Source organism: Schistocerca serialis, chromosome 2 (assembly GCF_023864345.2).
Source record: "Schistocerca serialis cubense isolate TAMUIC-IGC-003099 chromosome 2, iqSchSeri2.2, whole genome shotgun sequence".
NCBI classification, from domain to species: Eukaryota; Metazoa; Arthropoda; class Insecta; order Orthoptera; family Acrididae; genus Schistocerca; species Schistocerca serialis.
The window spans coordinates 496,682,136-496,698,920 of NC_064639.1; the positions used below are offsets into that span (position 1 = coordinate 496,682,136).

General features: G+C 36.5%; 1 protein-coding gene across 4 annotated transcripts in view; it reads left to right on the forward strand.

Moving 5' to 3' along the window:
• LOC126457436 (mitochondrial dicarboxylate carrier-like) overlaps positions 1 to 12,678 on the forward strand; it is a 79,427-nt gene extending 66,749 nt beyond the window's left edge. For all 4 annotated transcript variants that reach the window (XM_050093712.1, XM_050093714.1, XM_050093713.1 and 1 more), the window contains exons 6-8: positions 1,196 to 1,276; positions 2,604 to 2,660; positions 6,829 to 12,678. In XM_050093712.1, the coding sequence (XP_049949669.1) occupies positions 1,196 to 1,276; positions 2,604 to 2,660; positions 6,829 to 6,933 (243 nt within the window). In that variant the 3' untranslated portion in view covers positions 6,934 to 12,678. The remainder of the gene's footprint in view (positions 1 to 1,195; positions 1,277 to 2,603; positions 2,661 to 6,828) is intronic.
• The last annotated feature ends 4,107 nt before the right edge of the window (positions 12,679 to 16,785 follow it).

Consider the following 16,785-nt stretch of genomic DNA (forward strand, 5'->3'; position numbering starts at 1 on the left):
GTGTCTCGTATTACAATGGACCAACTTTGTTTTGATATGGAGGTGCGGCCTAAAACTTTTCTCTCCCATTGAATTTCGAGTCGCAAATTTCAGGTGCGGCTTAGATTCGGGAATTTTTTTTTTCCTTTATTTCGAGTCTCATTTTTCAGGTGCAGCTTAGATTCGAGTGCGGCTTAGATTCGAGTAAATACGGTAGACAGGTGATAAATCTTTGTGTGAAGTCACGTAAATGATTTGTTTGAAGTGTTGGATAAATTCAGCAGCTGAGCATTACAGGAGAAAAAGCCATGTCTTTTTTTTTTTTTCAAATTAGTTGTTTCTCTTGTAATATATAGTGTACATGAACATAAAATAATCTACAATAATTATCAGTATGAATAGATTATCACTAGTCATAATTTGTTTATAGTATATTTTACAGAAGTAGCCAACAGTGGTTGCTTCTTCTTGTGAACTTGATTGATTCCACATCCTTAAGATCTACAGTACACAATGAATGAATGAATGAATGAATGTGTATGCATTATCCTTTTTTAAGAAATCTTGCAACAGGTTATCTCATACATCTTATGTTCTCTAGTACGCTCCTCTCTCCATTGAAATGCTAGGTCACTGAATGCAGTGATTGCATTTGATATGAGTGATCCAAATGTTGTGCCGGCCAGCCTGTGGATGGTTTTTAGGCGGTTTTCCATCTACCTCGGCAAATACGGGCTGGTTCCCGTTATTCCACCTCAATCACACTATGTGGGTGATTGCTACGTGAACAGTGTCTCCATGTGCACGTACATCATCATTATTTTACCATGCAAACATTTGGGGCCACACTCATCTGGTTTGGGACATTCCTGGGGTGGAGGGGTCCACTGGGGTCCAAACTGCACGATAACCCCAGGTTCGGTGTGTGGTGGCGGTGAGGTGGGTGGACTGCTGTGGCCTGTTGCAAGTTTATAAACCACTGAGGGCTATGGCAGGATGAAGTCTTTCCGTTGTTTCTAGGTCCCCAGTTCAATACACAATACACACATAATCCAGTTTAATGTAGTCTGATACCAAGAATGTGAATTTTAATATAATTTTCCATCAAAATTCAAACTATTTGTTTTGCAGATAACTTCCAGTATGTAATTAAGACATTTTACACACACAGAAAGAGAGAGAGGTGTTTCTCAACAATCATGTCTGAATGTTGCAGGGTGCAGTAGCAACAACACTCACTCAGCCATTAGATGTGATGAAGACAAGAGCAATGAACGCAAAGCCTGGAGAATTCAAGGTTAGTGCTAATCAATTTTCTACCTTTTCCCAAATAATTTGTGCTTTTCATTGTTTATTAAACTTCCTGGCAGATTAAAACTGTGTGCCGTACCGAGACTCAAATTCGGGACTTTTGCCTTTCACGGGCAAGTGCTCTACCAACTGAGCTACCCAAGCACGACTCACGCCCCGTCCTCACAGCTTTAATTCTGCCAATACCTTGTCTCCTACCTTCCAAACTTCACAGAAGCTCTCCTGCAAACCTTGCAGAACTAGCCCTCCATTAGTTTATTGATTATTGATCTTGATCCTCTGTGCCCCTCAAGTGAAACATTTTGTGTATAAATATTTTTTAGTTTTGTCAGTAATAACTGTAAAGTAACAAAAATAATAATTTTCCACACAATGAAGGTATTCAGTAGTCTTTATAAGGGTTGCCATAGATTTTAAAGTGTTGTTCCTGTAAGGATATTATACTTATACAATAACTCATGTAAATCACATTTGCTCCATAGAGAGATTTGCCTTTGATATGGTGTGCTATATTTGTTCAGAACATTGGTTCTGATGGTTCAAGCTTTGCATAGGGATAGCTCCGGGAACTAAAGTGTCAGGCATATGCCTGATGGACAAATATTATATTCTTTTATGTACTATAAATTACAGAGTGTGTAACTCTAAAATTTGGATTGAAATTAGCTTTAATGGTGAGAAAATCACAGAATCGTGTCAGTAGTAAAAATTTGAATTTGTATCTTTGTGGCATATTATTCAAGGCAACTTTCAGCTTTTTTTTCTCTTTTTGTAATCTATAATGTTTGATAACACTACCATTGACATGATCTGAATCCTCAAGAACTCAACCTGAAATAAATTCTTTGCACGACATGGTCATGGGTACTAGAAATTTTTGCCAGTATAACAGAAAAGAGGGAATGGAGGATTAACTATATTTGGGGGTGTAGGTGAAATAGATTTACTGATATCTAACTAAATTTCATGGCATAAAGAAACATGTTGAGGTATATGTCTCTTGAACCAGACTGTTCTGATTTCAAATTTTACTGTCAACTTTAGTATTGGACCAAACACTATGTTTTGTATGTGTGGTACCTTCGTGATATTGTTATTACTATTTTGGCATTGCTTGCATACTTGAAATTTTTTAAAGCAACCCAGTCTACCTTTTGAACTTCTACAGCCTGTAATGGTATGGGCCATGTGTAACATTATTTTTAAAAAGTATTCTGATTTTCATATATTTTGTAACTCTAATGCTGGAAACTTCTGCCAAAGAACTCACATAATCTTTATATTCGTCATTGTTGTCTTCTGTTATTTTGCAGAGCTTATGGCACATAGCCACGTATACTGCCAAACTTGGTCCACTGGGTTTCTTCAAGGTAAGATTTAATGTTGTTGCCACAATGGTTTTATAAAGTGTGTCTCAACCTATGTTTAATGCATACCCTAGCTGTCAAATAAAGTACTTGTTGGTTCATGCATTGTATCTTTAACATAAACAGTAATACTTCATGTCAGTAGATATACAAATTGTAGCAGATATATAAAATTGCCACATAGCTGACAGCTCTTCTGACTATATGACATGTGTAAATTGGTACTACTTATTGAAATTTAAACATTTCAGTCTTGAATGATAAAATGTACAAAGATTCATACGTTGCAAAATGAGGGATCAAAACACAAAAAATATGAGAGAGAAACTGAAAAAATTAATATTGAAGGAAGCAGAACTTATTCAACCAATTTATATTCTACTATATTTTGATCGGAAAAATTGTCATTAAAGGATCAGTAAGTGTAAAATTACTAGCAGGCAGGGAAGAAGGAAGAGTGAGTGAAAAGTTATGTATCCTGTGAATGGAAGAGGTTATTGTTTGTTGGGTACAATTCAATTTTATTGGAGATCATGCAATGTGTAGTGCAGTTTGAACATCCTGATACAGCTAAAAACTTGTACAACAGATAACAACTCAGTACTTAACATCAGCATTGTTATCTTATTGACAAAAAGCCAATATCTTCACAATCCCCATGAACGGAAACCATGTATGTCATTGCATGGAACTGAACGCTCAGTTTACACGTAATGAAGGACTGGCCTGCCAAGCTGTTTGAACCAAAGTCCACAGTTTATTGGCACTATCCGCTTGAGGATTTTGCTAGGTACCTACATGAGTGAGCATACCCTAGGTCCATATAAGAGTGTCACATTTCAAAATGCATATTGGAACATGGCAGCTGTCCCGCGTGCGCGCATGTGTGTGTGTTGTGTGTGTGTGTGTGTGTGTGTGTGTGTGTGTGTGTGTGTGTGTGTGTGTGTCTACTCTGCTTACCAGTGGCTGTCTGTAATTGCAATGGAATATTATCGGAGAAGGGGTAAAACATATGGCAGAAGAAAAATAAATAGTTACAAAATGTAACAATAGATGGCGCTGCAAGCATCACAATTTTAATAGTGGTTGACTACAAATGACAAATGAATCATACAACAATGCCTAAGGTGTTCATTTGACATTAAACAAACTGTACTGCTCAGTGTGCATGGCTGTACAGATGTGTTACTGTTAGTTACATAAGCCCATCCGCAATGGCAAGGTCTTATTACATCAGATGGGAAAAATTGGTTTTTAATTGTCCCAAGTCAAAAAACTGCATAAAAAGCATCACTCAAAATCAAATAGGATTATTAATTTCTGTGTTACTAGCACAAAACGTGTTCAGTATGCTGTCCATTGTTTTCTGCAACAAGTTGAAATCAAGAAACAGCATGTTCCACAACTGATCGAAGTGTTTCGGGGCTCACATTCAGAACGCGTTGCGCAATGTGTGCCTTCAGTGCAGCTAAGTTTGCAATTAGAACACTGAACACAACATCTTTCAGATAGCCCCACAGCCAGAAGTCACACAGATTAAGATAAGGTGATTAGCATGGCCAGGTTGTAGGGAAATGGCTGCTGATAATTCTAGCATTTCCAAAATGGCACTTTAGCAGCTGCTTAACTGGATTTTCAATGTGTGGAGGTGTGCCATCTTGCATAAAAATGATCACATCCATGCTGTTGGAGAGCTGGAATGACATGATTGCACAAAAGACACTTATAGCACTTACCAGTGATGGTACAGGTAACAAGACCAGAAGCACCTGTGTCTTCAAAAAAATATGGCCCTATCATAAATGATACTGTAAACCTGCACCACACATTAACATTCTCAGGATGAAGTAGTACTGGTTGATTTGTGTGTGGGTTTTCTGTTGCCCTTATTTGACAATTCTGTGTACTGACATATCCTGTCAGATGGAAGTGGGCTTCCTCCTTCAACAAAATCTTCTACAACCAATCATTGTCGACTTCCATGTGAAATATGCTCACTATTTTTATTTGCTTAAATTTGGCATATTTCATGACAGTACCTTTTCTGTAAAATGTTTACAAGGCGATATTTGTCTTGGCTTCAGTTGTCTAGTGGAAGTATGATTCCACAATGCAGTTTTGTCGGCTGCAGAAATGACCTGGTTCAATGCGTTTGCCTCATTTTTGGTGCTTCAAATACCATTTCTTCGAATGTGGTTTCTTCTTAAAGTTTATATAAAAAAAGTAGTAACATAATTCATTTTTTTTTTGTTCACTTCCAAATTATTATGACGGTGACCTGCACACTGTTCTACCGTCAACACACACCACGAGTTCACTGTCGACTGACTACAGTCAAAGACGACTCCAGTGTCAAAGACATTTTACACAACACACAAGCTTCCACTTGTAATCAGTCTCTTTGATATTCTTCGTCACATTTACTAATAGTAATCAATATGCTTTCACTCTGAAAAATATAAGTAAATTAGCATATAATAAGGCAAATTACAATAAAAAAATTCTGACAAAAATATAAGAAAACATTTACAATTTGGTATCGACAAGTCCGGTAGAAAATAACACATCTCCCAGATCCATTACACATGAGAGCAAGAAAATCTAAAGCAAAGGTCTTTCTTCCTGGCAGGTCAACAGAAAGCAACTCGTGCACATGGGTAATTTTGAATGGATAGCAAAGAAGGATGTTTCGTAGTATTTTACGCACCATGCTAAAGGGTATGTTCGGGCAATTCTCCATGCACTACACATTTGCACACCTCCACTCATCTCCTCCTGCAATTCTGTGGCCATGCTTCCACTGATGTCAGATCAATTTGTTTCCCCCCTTACCATGTTGCACACCAAAAAGAACCCGTCTTTTCAAATTTCTGAATCATTTTTTCAAGACCCACGGAAGTCATCGGACCAACGCCTTTTTTCAAACCCTCCAGTGTCCATAACTTGGGAAGAGCGACATGTGCGTAGTCATCATTCTTGTAATACAGCTTTACAAGCAGAGTGCAATCCTGCATTGAGACACTCATGGTGAACATCGCAGACGCAAGAGGAGGAAAAGCAGTGTACCCGTTGTGTTTATACCAACTTCAGTGGGTCAGGCACATGACCTGTGTTTTCATTTACGTATCCTGACACATACAGCACCATCTATTGATCAATTTTCACACTTTTTTTTTTTCTTCTGCCATACGTTATCCCCCCTTCTCCGATAATATTATGTTGCAATTTGACATCATTCTGACCAGGGGTGTTATTTCTAAAGCGTTTTAACATCTATAAAAATCTGCTAAGAAACTGAAGATTATGTGATACTTTTGATATTATTTGATTTTTATTGATCCCAGTAGTACTTAAGTTTCATGGGAACTGAATGCTTTTCTCCTTTGCTGTGGGCTTATGTTCTCCAGGAGTCTTGTGACACAGCACTGTAAAATCATAATAGCAGGGTAGGGGTGAGGGATGGTAAAGTGCTCCTTGTGGCATATAGGGATATGGTGGGGACAGGGTAGGGCAGCTTTGTGCAGTCAGGTGGTTAGGTGGGTGGCAGTGAAGTGAAGTGGGGGGGGGGGGGGGGAGTAAGGGAGCAGAGAAGAAGAGAAGTCGCATGGGGAAGGCACTTTTATGGCCCGGCGGTGGGACTTTGGGATATGGTGGATGACTTGAGAGATAAGGCATGGGAGATCTGTTTCTGTACAACGTTGGGAGTGTAATCTTGGTCTGTGAAGGTCTCAGTGGGATCTTTGGTATATTTGAAGAGGGACTGCTGCAGCTACCTACAGTGCTGTTATTGTTACACTGAACCTTTGTAATTCATCTTCATCTGCTCAGGATATAATATTCTTTATGTATTGTTTTTAGTTATTATTATTATTATTATTAGTATTAGTATTAAGTCAGGACTCAGTTGTTAGAAGTACCACATTACACATGTACACTACAAGTATATAGACAGATGTTTTTCTGTCCTCTCTTATTATGGATATTTGCTAAACCTACTGACATGTTAACACCAGGATGTCTTCAGTCACTTTTATAAGAGACACTCACAGATTTGTTATGCCAGACCACTTATTTGATACTTCGGTACTTAACTATTTCATTCCAGTATTTAGTCATAAGTTGCAGCAAACCTGTTAGTTATCTTCTAAATCATTATGCTTCTTATTTTCAGGGTTATGTTCCAGCATTTATAAGACTTGGGCCACAGACAATTTTAACATTTGTGTTCCTGGAACAACTGCGAAAAAATTTTGGGGTATTGGCACTACGTCAGTAATAAGTTACCTTATTTCTGGTCAATAGGTTATATTTACATCACAAAAGAAAGGAAGTAATTAGCTGTTTAACCACTGGAGTAAGTGTACTACTTGCCAGTTTGACTTCTACAGTGCAAAGAATACTTGAGAATCAAAGGGTTTACATGGTAAACTTTATGAATTTATCAGTTCCAAACTATGAACATCAAAACATAGAATGCCAAAGTACATTAAAAACAATTAACAGATTTTTCCTCATTTAGGACACACAAAAATTCCCATAATCAGTTTTTCTATCTTGCAGGTGGAAAGTTAACAGTTACTGTCATGATTGGTCGTAGAAGGAAATCACATTTTTAATTCCATTGAAACATCATCATAAATTAAGATCTTTGTTGTACTCATTACCATAGTTGTTATTCTCACACGTTTTTTTACGTTTCTTGTTTACAGTTTTTATCGACATAAAATTATCACTTCACACAAACAAGGATAATTATTGTCAAATATTTGCCTCATTCTGAGATATTGTTGCTATTGTGTATTGCCTCTTCTTCATGTAACATATCTTTGATGGTTCTTCCATATTATGCATGGAAGATGGTAAAGTAAGTAATGTAAGTGTAGAATAATAATGGAAATTTCTGGATGGAGCAATAATCAAAATAAGGAAAAGGCAGACAGTTACCTATAGCAGACTGATGTATGGGGCATAGAAACATGTAACAGAAAAACAGTATTCACAGTACTTTATGAGCACTTGCTTCTTTTCCAAGCAAAAGTTCACACACACACACACACACACACACACACACACACACACACACACACACACACACTTCTGCGGCTACAGTTTGCTTCTCTTGTAACACATACATGCACCCATATCTGAAATGACATGCATTACAAGTGCAACATCCAGTGGTTAAACAATGTGAATCTATTTTGATATTTGTATTTATTATGTAGATTTTATTTCTATTTGTTTTGAAAGTCTGTAATATTTATTTAATTTTTATAAAAGAGATTATGGTATATTATTGGTTCAGCAAGTTTTTAGATGTCTTCCATACAATAAACAGATTTTTTGCTCTGAGTTACTGATGGACTCTACTGAGTAAAGATTAATAGTGTGTGAATGTGTTAAGTTTTCAGAGTCTAATGCTTTTATTGTAGTAAATGGTACAGTTACCCTTTTTTCATTTGTTTCTCTAAGTAAACAATTGAATAAAAGAATTATCTAGCTTATAGTTCACTCAGTTTTTATTATTGTTATGAGGCTTTAAAGAAAGGGGAAATATTGCAATAATAGTAATAATAATAATCGTGTGTTAGACTGAAATGGAGTAGCTGCTAATACCTAGTGACATGGTCTGATGTGATTATTGTAGAAGCAATAGTATTAGACTGATTTTAATTATCCATCCATGAGAGACTGCAAAATTTTTGTGAAAAACTTGCTACTTGTTGAAAATATTTTCATCAAATTTTTAAACATCAAATAACTGAAGTCAGTATTGTTTGAAGTTGTAAACTGTGTAATATATGTATTACTTTTCAATTGTGTGATACATGTGTCTTGTATGTAATAAGGAAACAGAACAACATAATATGGTGCCATGACTTTATACCTGTGACTGTGTTAATGACATTGCAATATGCTATATGCCTGTATACAATTTACGTCTTGTGGCTGTCTCTATGATTTCCTCTTTATGTGTCTGGCAGAAGTATTATAGTTTAATAAACTGCCTATTGCCTTTTTGTGAAAGAATATTTCATATTTTTCCTTTTATCATATGATGTTCAGATACTGCTCTCTCTCTGTTTCTGCTGCACACAATTATATGCTAAGAATTTACTGTGATGCATTTGTTTATATTTATGCAATATTATATGCATGAAGGTGCTATTACAAACAAGAGCCAAAATGTGACAGATATTCACATGTTGGGGTTTCCAGGAGAAACTAATTCTATGCAAAACCTTATATTTGAAGCAGAGGAATAAAACAATTTTGTCACATTGGGCTCTTAATCCATAATTGGACCAATGATCAGAACAGCAGTTTGAAATGCTGCTGTAAATGTGTGTAAGCATTAAAAAGAAATGGTGTTGGGATGCCATGGGTCATGGTGTGACAATGTATTTAAATCTGAAATGTAGAATTTAATTTCCATTGTTTTTGTTTATTGAACAAGTTAATTATTAAGTAACAATGTGTAGTGATTGATTTAGAGATTTATACTTTCATAATGACTGGAGCAACATCTGTCTGTAGGTTTCAAGAATGTTGCAAGGTGAAACTGTGTAAGATCTACTAGGGAATCCTGAGACTTTGTAGTAAGATTTTGGAAGTTATCAGAATTAATAGGTTATATGAGCATTTAATTGTGTTTTATGCTTGTCCTTATTATGTTTCACAGTACTTTGCCAAGTGAGGTCACTGTAATTTCCTTATATCCGAATGTGTCCCTGTTTTACCGGATTACACCATTCTAAATGAACTTTTGTTGTGCAAATCACTATTTGCGATATGTTCTGTGTAGTGTTAGGACAAAAAGCTCTGTATGTAACAACTGTAAATGTCAGTAACAGTTGACAGCATGAAATTCTATGCTGCCATTCCACCAGACACATCTGAGTAAAACATAGTATTCATCCAAGATGATATAGTCTGAGGCATCATAATTGTGAAAACAGTAGAAACCACATTGCTCAATCATAATATAAATTGTCAGTAACATATTGACTGTAACAAAGTGTCCAGATCTAATGCATAATCTTTGTTTTTCATATACATACCAGTCTTAAAAAAAAAAAAAAAACTCTTCTATTCACATTGTATTAGAAGAAGTATTGCATGTAAATTCATGGAACATCACACACACTGAGAAATATTACATGCCTTAAAAATTAAAAAAAAAATTATATTAAGACATTTGAGAAAACTTCCACCATGACAGGAACACAGTACTTAAAATTTCTCATGTTTGATCCCAAATTGTTACATACAAGAGTTCATTTAAATAAAGTAAGTATTATGAGTGTTCTTGGACACTGGTTTTCATGACATGTAAGGGATTAGAACTTTTATTGTAATTTTTAGTTTACTGTAATATCTGCATTTGAAAACCTTGAATTGATGCGGTGCGAGCAGTTTTTCTTTAAATTGTGACCGTAAACTTCCTTTGTAGTAAAAAGTTGTTAATGCACATTTTTATGGTCTCCACTTCTTGTATTTCCCTAACTGTTTTGTTTCTCTGTCTGTTTAAGAGAAGAACGTAAATTTTGTAATGTGATGAATATAAACCAAAGGGAAAATGTAGACAGTGGAATAATAACAGTGAGCAAATATGACTGTTGTGTTATGTATGGAAATAAATGTAAAGCATTTTAAAGTAGTGTCATTAATACCTTTGTACCGTGTTACTTTGCAGTCTATAGACATAAAGTGAAAATTATTGAGTTTCTCAATTTGATACGATAGTAGTTTATTTATATTACAGCATTGTATGGAAATTTTATGTAAATAGTTTTAAAGTAGTGTCATTAAGACCTTTGTACTGTGTTACTTTGTAGTCTATAGACATAAAGTGAAAATTATTGACTTTCTCAATTTTTATTGATAGCAGTTTATTTGCATGACAGCCAGTAGCTAGAGACTGGTTACAATGTATTAATTTATTCAAGAACAAATGTTAGTCATTACAAGATATTGATTGTTGCAGATAACTTGATATGTGCTGCAGAAAATTGGCATTATATTCTTAAAATGAATAATTTATTTTTGTCTCCAAATTGTGGGACCATTAATCTCAGGAAAATATATTAAACATTAGTTTACATATCCAGTACACTTTTCTTGGCAGTTGTTGTAAACCAGTAATGACTGCTCCTTTTGTTGTTGTATTCACTGTAAATTTACTTTAGTTAGTTTGCTGTTTTTAAGGCCATCATTTTCCAAAAAATGAAAAAAATTGGTTTTTTCACTTTAATATGGCTCTTGGATAGATTTAATAAACATGGCTCCTGTTACTACTAAAATATAAATAGTTATATTGTCTTTATACACCTCATTGTCAAACAATTGGATTGAATGAACATAAAAATTGGTAGTTTTTGCAACCATGCATATTGAAGAATGTTATATGGAACAGTAATTAATTTTCCAGTCTTCTAATTGTGGGACCAGTATTCTCAGGAAAAATTTCTGATACATTCAGATCTTTCACTTTATTTTTTATTTTTTTGCACTTTCGTTAGATTATTTATATTTGTAAACCAATAATAATTGCTCCATATTGCATTCACTTCCGTGCTACTATAATTATAATGTTTTAAAATTACACATTGCTATCCAAATGTTTGCAAGTTTATGACCCCCATAGATAACGACAAAAGTGTAATAAGGAGCAGAATTTATCCAGTGGTTCACATAGGATTGTCACTTATGTGATAACTGAACAATATAAATGAAGACACTGACACAAAACCCAGAAAATTTTAAATGAATTCTGACCTCATAACAACCTGAGGATGACAGTTAGGTGTCATAGAAAGAAAGGTGCCATTTTATACTTTGTTTTGTCTTCCTACATACATGAACAGAAAATACAATTAAGTTATCATATACATGAGATGATAAAAAAAAATGTTAGCCACACTGAGTAATGGAAATAACTGTGAAACATAGTGTATATCAGTGTCCTGCTACATAGAGAGAGATGAGTTAAATTTCGGGCAAACATATGCTTTTCATTTGAATATCTAATTTTCTCAATAATTATTATTGATTTTTGTGTGCTGCAAGGGAGTTTGCTATACTAACCCACTTAACATGTACAATTTTTTATAGTGTAGCAAAACTGTTTCTTGAATCATCCACTCATTTAGTAGAATGACTCATTATATCCATATATTGTTGATAGTGTATGTTCAAAAAATTTTAATGTTAGTACTGTTATCAGGTTACTGTGGACTCTCAATTCAAAGTATTATTCTATTTGTCAGTAGTACAGATTTTGTTGCATTTGTCCTTATCATTAAAACTTAATTATTTTTGTTGACCTTTGTGAATTTCATTTTTACATTTACTGTTGACTATATTAAAGTTTATGACTGTCTTTAAGTTAAACATAAAGAATGTGAAATAAAGTTTAATTGCAGGGCACAGTTTTGTCTTATTCATACTGTGAAACTGGTTAATAGTTTGATTGGTTCTGATTTCATGCATGCATTTTCTGTACAGTCATGTTTCAGTTTTTGTGTGTGGACGTTTGCCTCCTGAGAAACTGTTTAAATTGCCAAAATGTAGTGCAGGTAAGGAATAATTAGTCATTTGTACTTGCTGTCACTTCCGGGTGATATGGCCTACATATGCAGTATTGTTTGAAAACATCTTTCAGATTTACAAAGCTATATATAAATGTTGTATTTCATATTCAATTGTTGACAACTATTATTGTTATAAACATGCATTTTGCTTTCATTTATTGAATACTGTGATGTTTTGTGATGATGTTATGGAAGCTGTTACACAGTGCTAATCAGTTGGTTTAAAAGTTTTTCATCAAAAATTTTATATATTTTCTTTTGACTGTACACCATTAATTTTTCATAATTATTTGTTGAAAATGAACAGAGTTGTTATCCCCAGTAAGTTGCTTGCATTTATTGATGAAAAATGTATTTGTTATTAAGCCAAAAAGTGTCACTAACAGATGTTATTTTGTGCACCCGGTGAAATAAATGTGCAACATTTACATTTCAGTTTTTTATGTCTCTAAAAACTTTATGACCTAATTACTTGGTTTGAGATCTTTCCCTGGTTCCACTTGGTGCCCCAATTACAGGGTTTACTGTGCCACAGTAGATTTTAAGAATTAGTCTTGATAACAATGTAGGGGAATGAAAACAAACAACCACTTACCTGTAGATGACTGTGTAGTGGTGCACAGGCACACTTACAGATCATCTCAAAGTTTACTTACTTTAGAATGTCTGCTCTTCTTGGGATTTCTGTACCTGTTGTAACACTAGTCATTATACCAGCTGACATCTTGTAGTAGTAGTGGTGGTGGTGGTGGTGGTAGTAGTAGTAGTAGTAGTAGTAGTAGTAGTAGTAGTTTTATATGAACACCTCCTTAGAGACTGCTACACACACACACACACACACACACACACACACACACACACACACATTACCTATCAACAGCGTGCGCCTGCTATCCCATTATGTCTCAAAACAAATTTGAGGAATTGCCTACTGCTGAAAGTACATCGGACCCAGTCTGAGACACCTTGTCTGTTGCGACTGTAGCCAATATTCCTGAGAGGTTTGAACAAATGCAGAGGGTGGGACTTATTGTGTCACTGGAAGTTCCAGTGTTAGGTGTGAGATGAAGTCCCTCAGGGAAATAGCAAGCAGGGGTTGGGAAAGAAGGCCAGAGTCCACTCTTAGCTTGCTGGAGGGTTGGGGGGGGGGGGGGGTTTCCAAGATGTGGAAGGGGCTCTGCTGGTAGTAATTGAGTGCACTGGGTGACATGGCTCTTGTAGGCAAGTGTGGTGCCTCTCACCTGGGACTGACTGCTTTAGTGAAGACAGATAGCCTCACCCGCAGGGTGGAAGCAGAGATATTTCTTTGCAGCATTGTTCCCAGAACTGATCATGGTCCTGACATTTTGGGGTGATGATCCTGGATGTGAATTTCTTTACCTCCGCTAATGGGTGGGGAATTTTTGGAACTCCTTACTCGGGCAAGCACTACACACACTAAGTGGCCATTAGGGTAATGGAGTGGAGAATGTTTGGTGTTCACATGTGGGTTTCTTAGGATGGAGAAATTCCACCACAGGCCTGATAAGATGTGTTCTGATTCCAGATAGGGTGCCATTTGTCATAGAGGTTCAGGGGAAGAAACTATTAATTTAATATTAGTTAACTGCAGGAGTGTCTATGGAAAGCTCCCAGAACTAATCTTGCTGATAAATGATAACAATGCCCACACACCACTAGATGTAGAAAGCTGGTTGAAACCAGATGTTAACAGCAATGAAATTCTAAACTTTGATTGGAATGTGTATCGTGAAGATGTGATGAACAATGTTGGTAGATGTGTGTTTATAGCCATAAAAAATGTGATATCATCTAGCTAAAAAATAAGATATATTGTGAGGTAAGTGCAGCTACTAAACTGAAAATAATGTGGGTTAAGGTAAGTCTCAAATGTGGACCAAACATAGTTATCATATGGTTTTATAAATCCCCTGGCCTTGGAACGGTAATGGTGGAACATTTGAGGGGAAGTAGTTCTAAATACCTTATACAAAAGTTAACTTGAGCAATTAATCAGAGACCAGCTTTCTTCACAGAAAATCCTAAGAAGTTTCAGCCTTATGTTAAATCGTTAAATAGATTGAAGCCATTTGTCCACACACTCTGTGCTCATAACGGCATTTAAGTGGAGGATAATACAGAAAAGTGCAATATATTCAACATCTTTTTCCAGAACTGTTTCACAGAGGAAGATTGCACTGTAGAAGCTCCTTTAAATCTTGCATGAATGACAAAATGGCTGATATCGAAATAAATGACTGTAGTATAGAAAAGCAACTGAAATTGCTCAACATAAGAGAGGCCATTACTGCACCTGATGGGATTCGAGTATTTGAACGAACTTGCCATATGTCTCAAATAGAGCAGTGTTCTTGATGACTTGTTGGTGGGTTTGATGTGGACGGATGTCCAAATCCACCAACAAGCAACAGTACCTCCATTATGACAGCTGCCACCCATTTCATATCAAATGGTCCCTTCCCTACAGCCTAGGTCTTTGTGGCAACGAATCTGCTCCAGTCCGGAATCCCTGAACCATTACACCAACAACCTGAAAACAGCTTTCGCATCCCGCAACTACCGTCCCGATCTGGTACAGAAGCAAATAACCAGAGCCACTTCCTCATTTTCTCAAACCCAGAAGCTCCTACAGAAGAACCCCAAAAGTGCCCCACTTGTGACAGGATACTTTCTCGGACTGGATCAGACTCTGAATGTGGCTCTCCAGCAGGGATATGACTTCCTCAAATCCTGCCCTCAAATGAGATCCATCCTTCATGAAATCCTCCCCACTCCACCAAGAGTGTCTTTCCGCTGTCCACCTAACCTTCGTAACCTCTTGGTTCATCCTTATGAAATCCCCAAACCACCTTCCCTACCCTCTGGCTCCTACCCTTGTAACCGCCCCCAGTGTAAAACCTGTCCCATGCACCCTCCCACCACCACCTACTCCAGTCCTGTAGCCCGGAAGGTGTACACGATCAAAGGCAGAGCCACGTGTGAAAGCACCCACGAGAATTACCAACTGACCTGCCTACACTGTGAAGCTTTCTATTTGGGAATGACCAGCAACAAACTGTCCATTCGCATGAATGGACACAGGCAGACAGTGTTTGTTGGTAATGAGGATCACCCTGTGGCTAAACATGCCTTGGTGCATGGCCAGCACATCTTGGCACAGTGTTACACCGTCCGAGTTATCTGGATACTTCCCACTAACACCAACCTATCAGAACTCCGGAGATGGGAACTTGCCCTTCAGTATACTCTCTTCCCGTTACCACCAGGCCTCGACCTCCGCTAATTTCAAGTGCGGCCACTCATACCTCACCTGTCATTCAACAACATCTTTGCCTCTGTACTTCCGCCTTGACTGACATCTCTGCCCAAACTCTTTGTCTTTACAAATATCTGCTTGTGTCTGTATATGTGCGGATAGATATGTGTGTGTGTGTGTGTGTGTGTGTGCGTGCACGCACGCGCGAGTGTATACCTGTCCTTTTTTCCCCCTAAGGTAAGTCTTTCCACTCCCGGGATTGGAATGACTCCTTACCCTCGCCCATATATAAAACATCCATTATTGTGTATTTTACAAAATGATAACTGGAATCAGATACTTCCATAATATATCTAGAAATATGCTCATGGTGTGATTTAAAGTCAAACTATGACACAAAAGTAATCGCAGGAAAAAACGGATGCCAGATATATTCATTGGAAGAATCCTTAAGAAATGTAGTCAATCAACAAAGGGGGTAGTTTAAAAATTCTCCTTTGACCAGTACTTAGACACTGCTTGTTGGTATGGGATCCAAACCAGATAAGATTGATAGAGGAAATAGGGAAGATCCAAATAAGAGCAGCGTGTTTCATTATAGGCTCATTTAGTAAGCACAGAAGCATCACAGAAATTATCAACCAACTCCAGTTGGAGATGCTGCAAGAGAGGTGTTCTCCATCATGGTGCAGTTTACAATTAAATTTCTGAGAGCACACATTCCTAGATGAGTTTAATAAATATATTGCTTCCTCCTACTATATTTTGTGAATAGACTATGAAAATAAAATTAGAGAAATGTGAGCTTCATCGATGCTTTCCACAAGTCACTTTTCCCACAAACCATTTGTGACTGGAACAGGAAAGGGGAGAAACAACAGTGGTACATGAAGTATGCTCCTCCAGACACCACAAGGTGATTTCTGGAGACTAGATGTAGATGTAGAAGTAAAAAAGTAGCGAATTATGTTCTCGCTCATATCTATTAAATATTTTCTTTAAATCTAAACCTAGCTTCATCAACATATCTCTTGCTATCAATAAATTCATCATATTCCCTATGTTATACATTGTCTTGTTAACCAGTTACCTCTTATTGTGTTTTAAAATCTACTAGTCTAAGTACAAGAACTCAGCCAGGTGGACTTGAATATAAACTATTTACAAGAAGAATCTGTGATAGTCACTACAGTCACAATACTGATCACAATGCTTGGAGAAGTATCACCCAAATCTTACATCACTTCTCATCACTGTA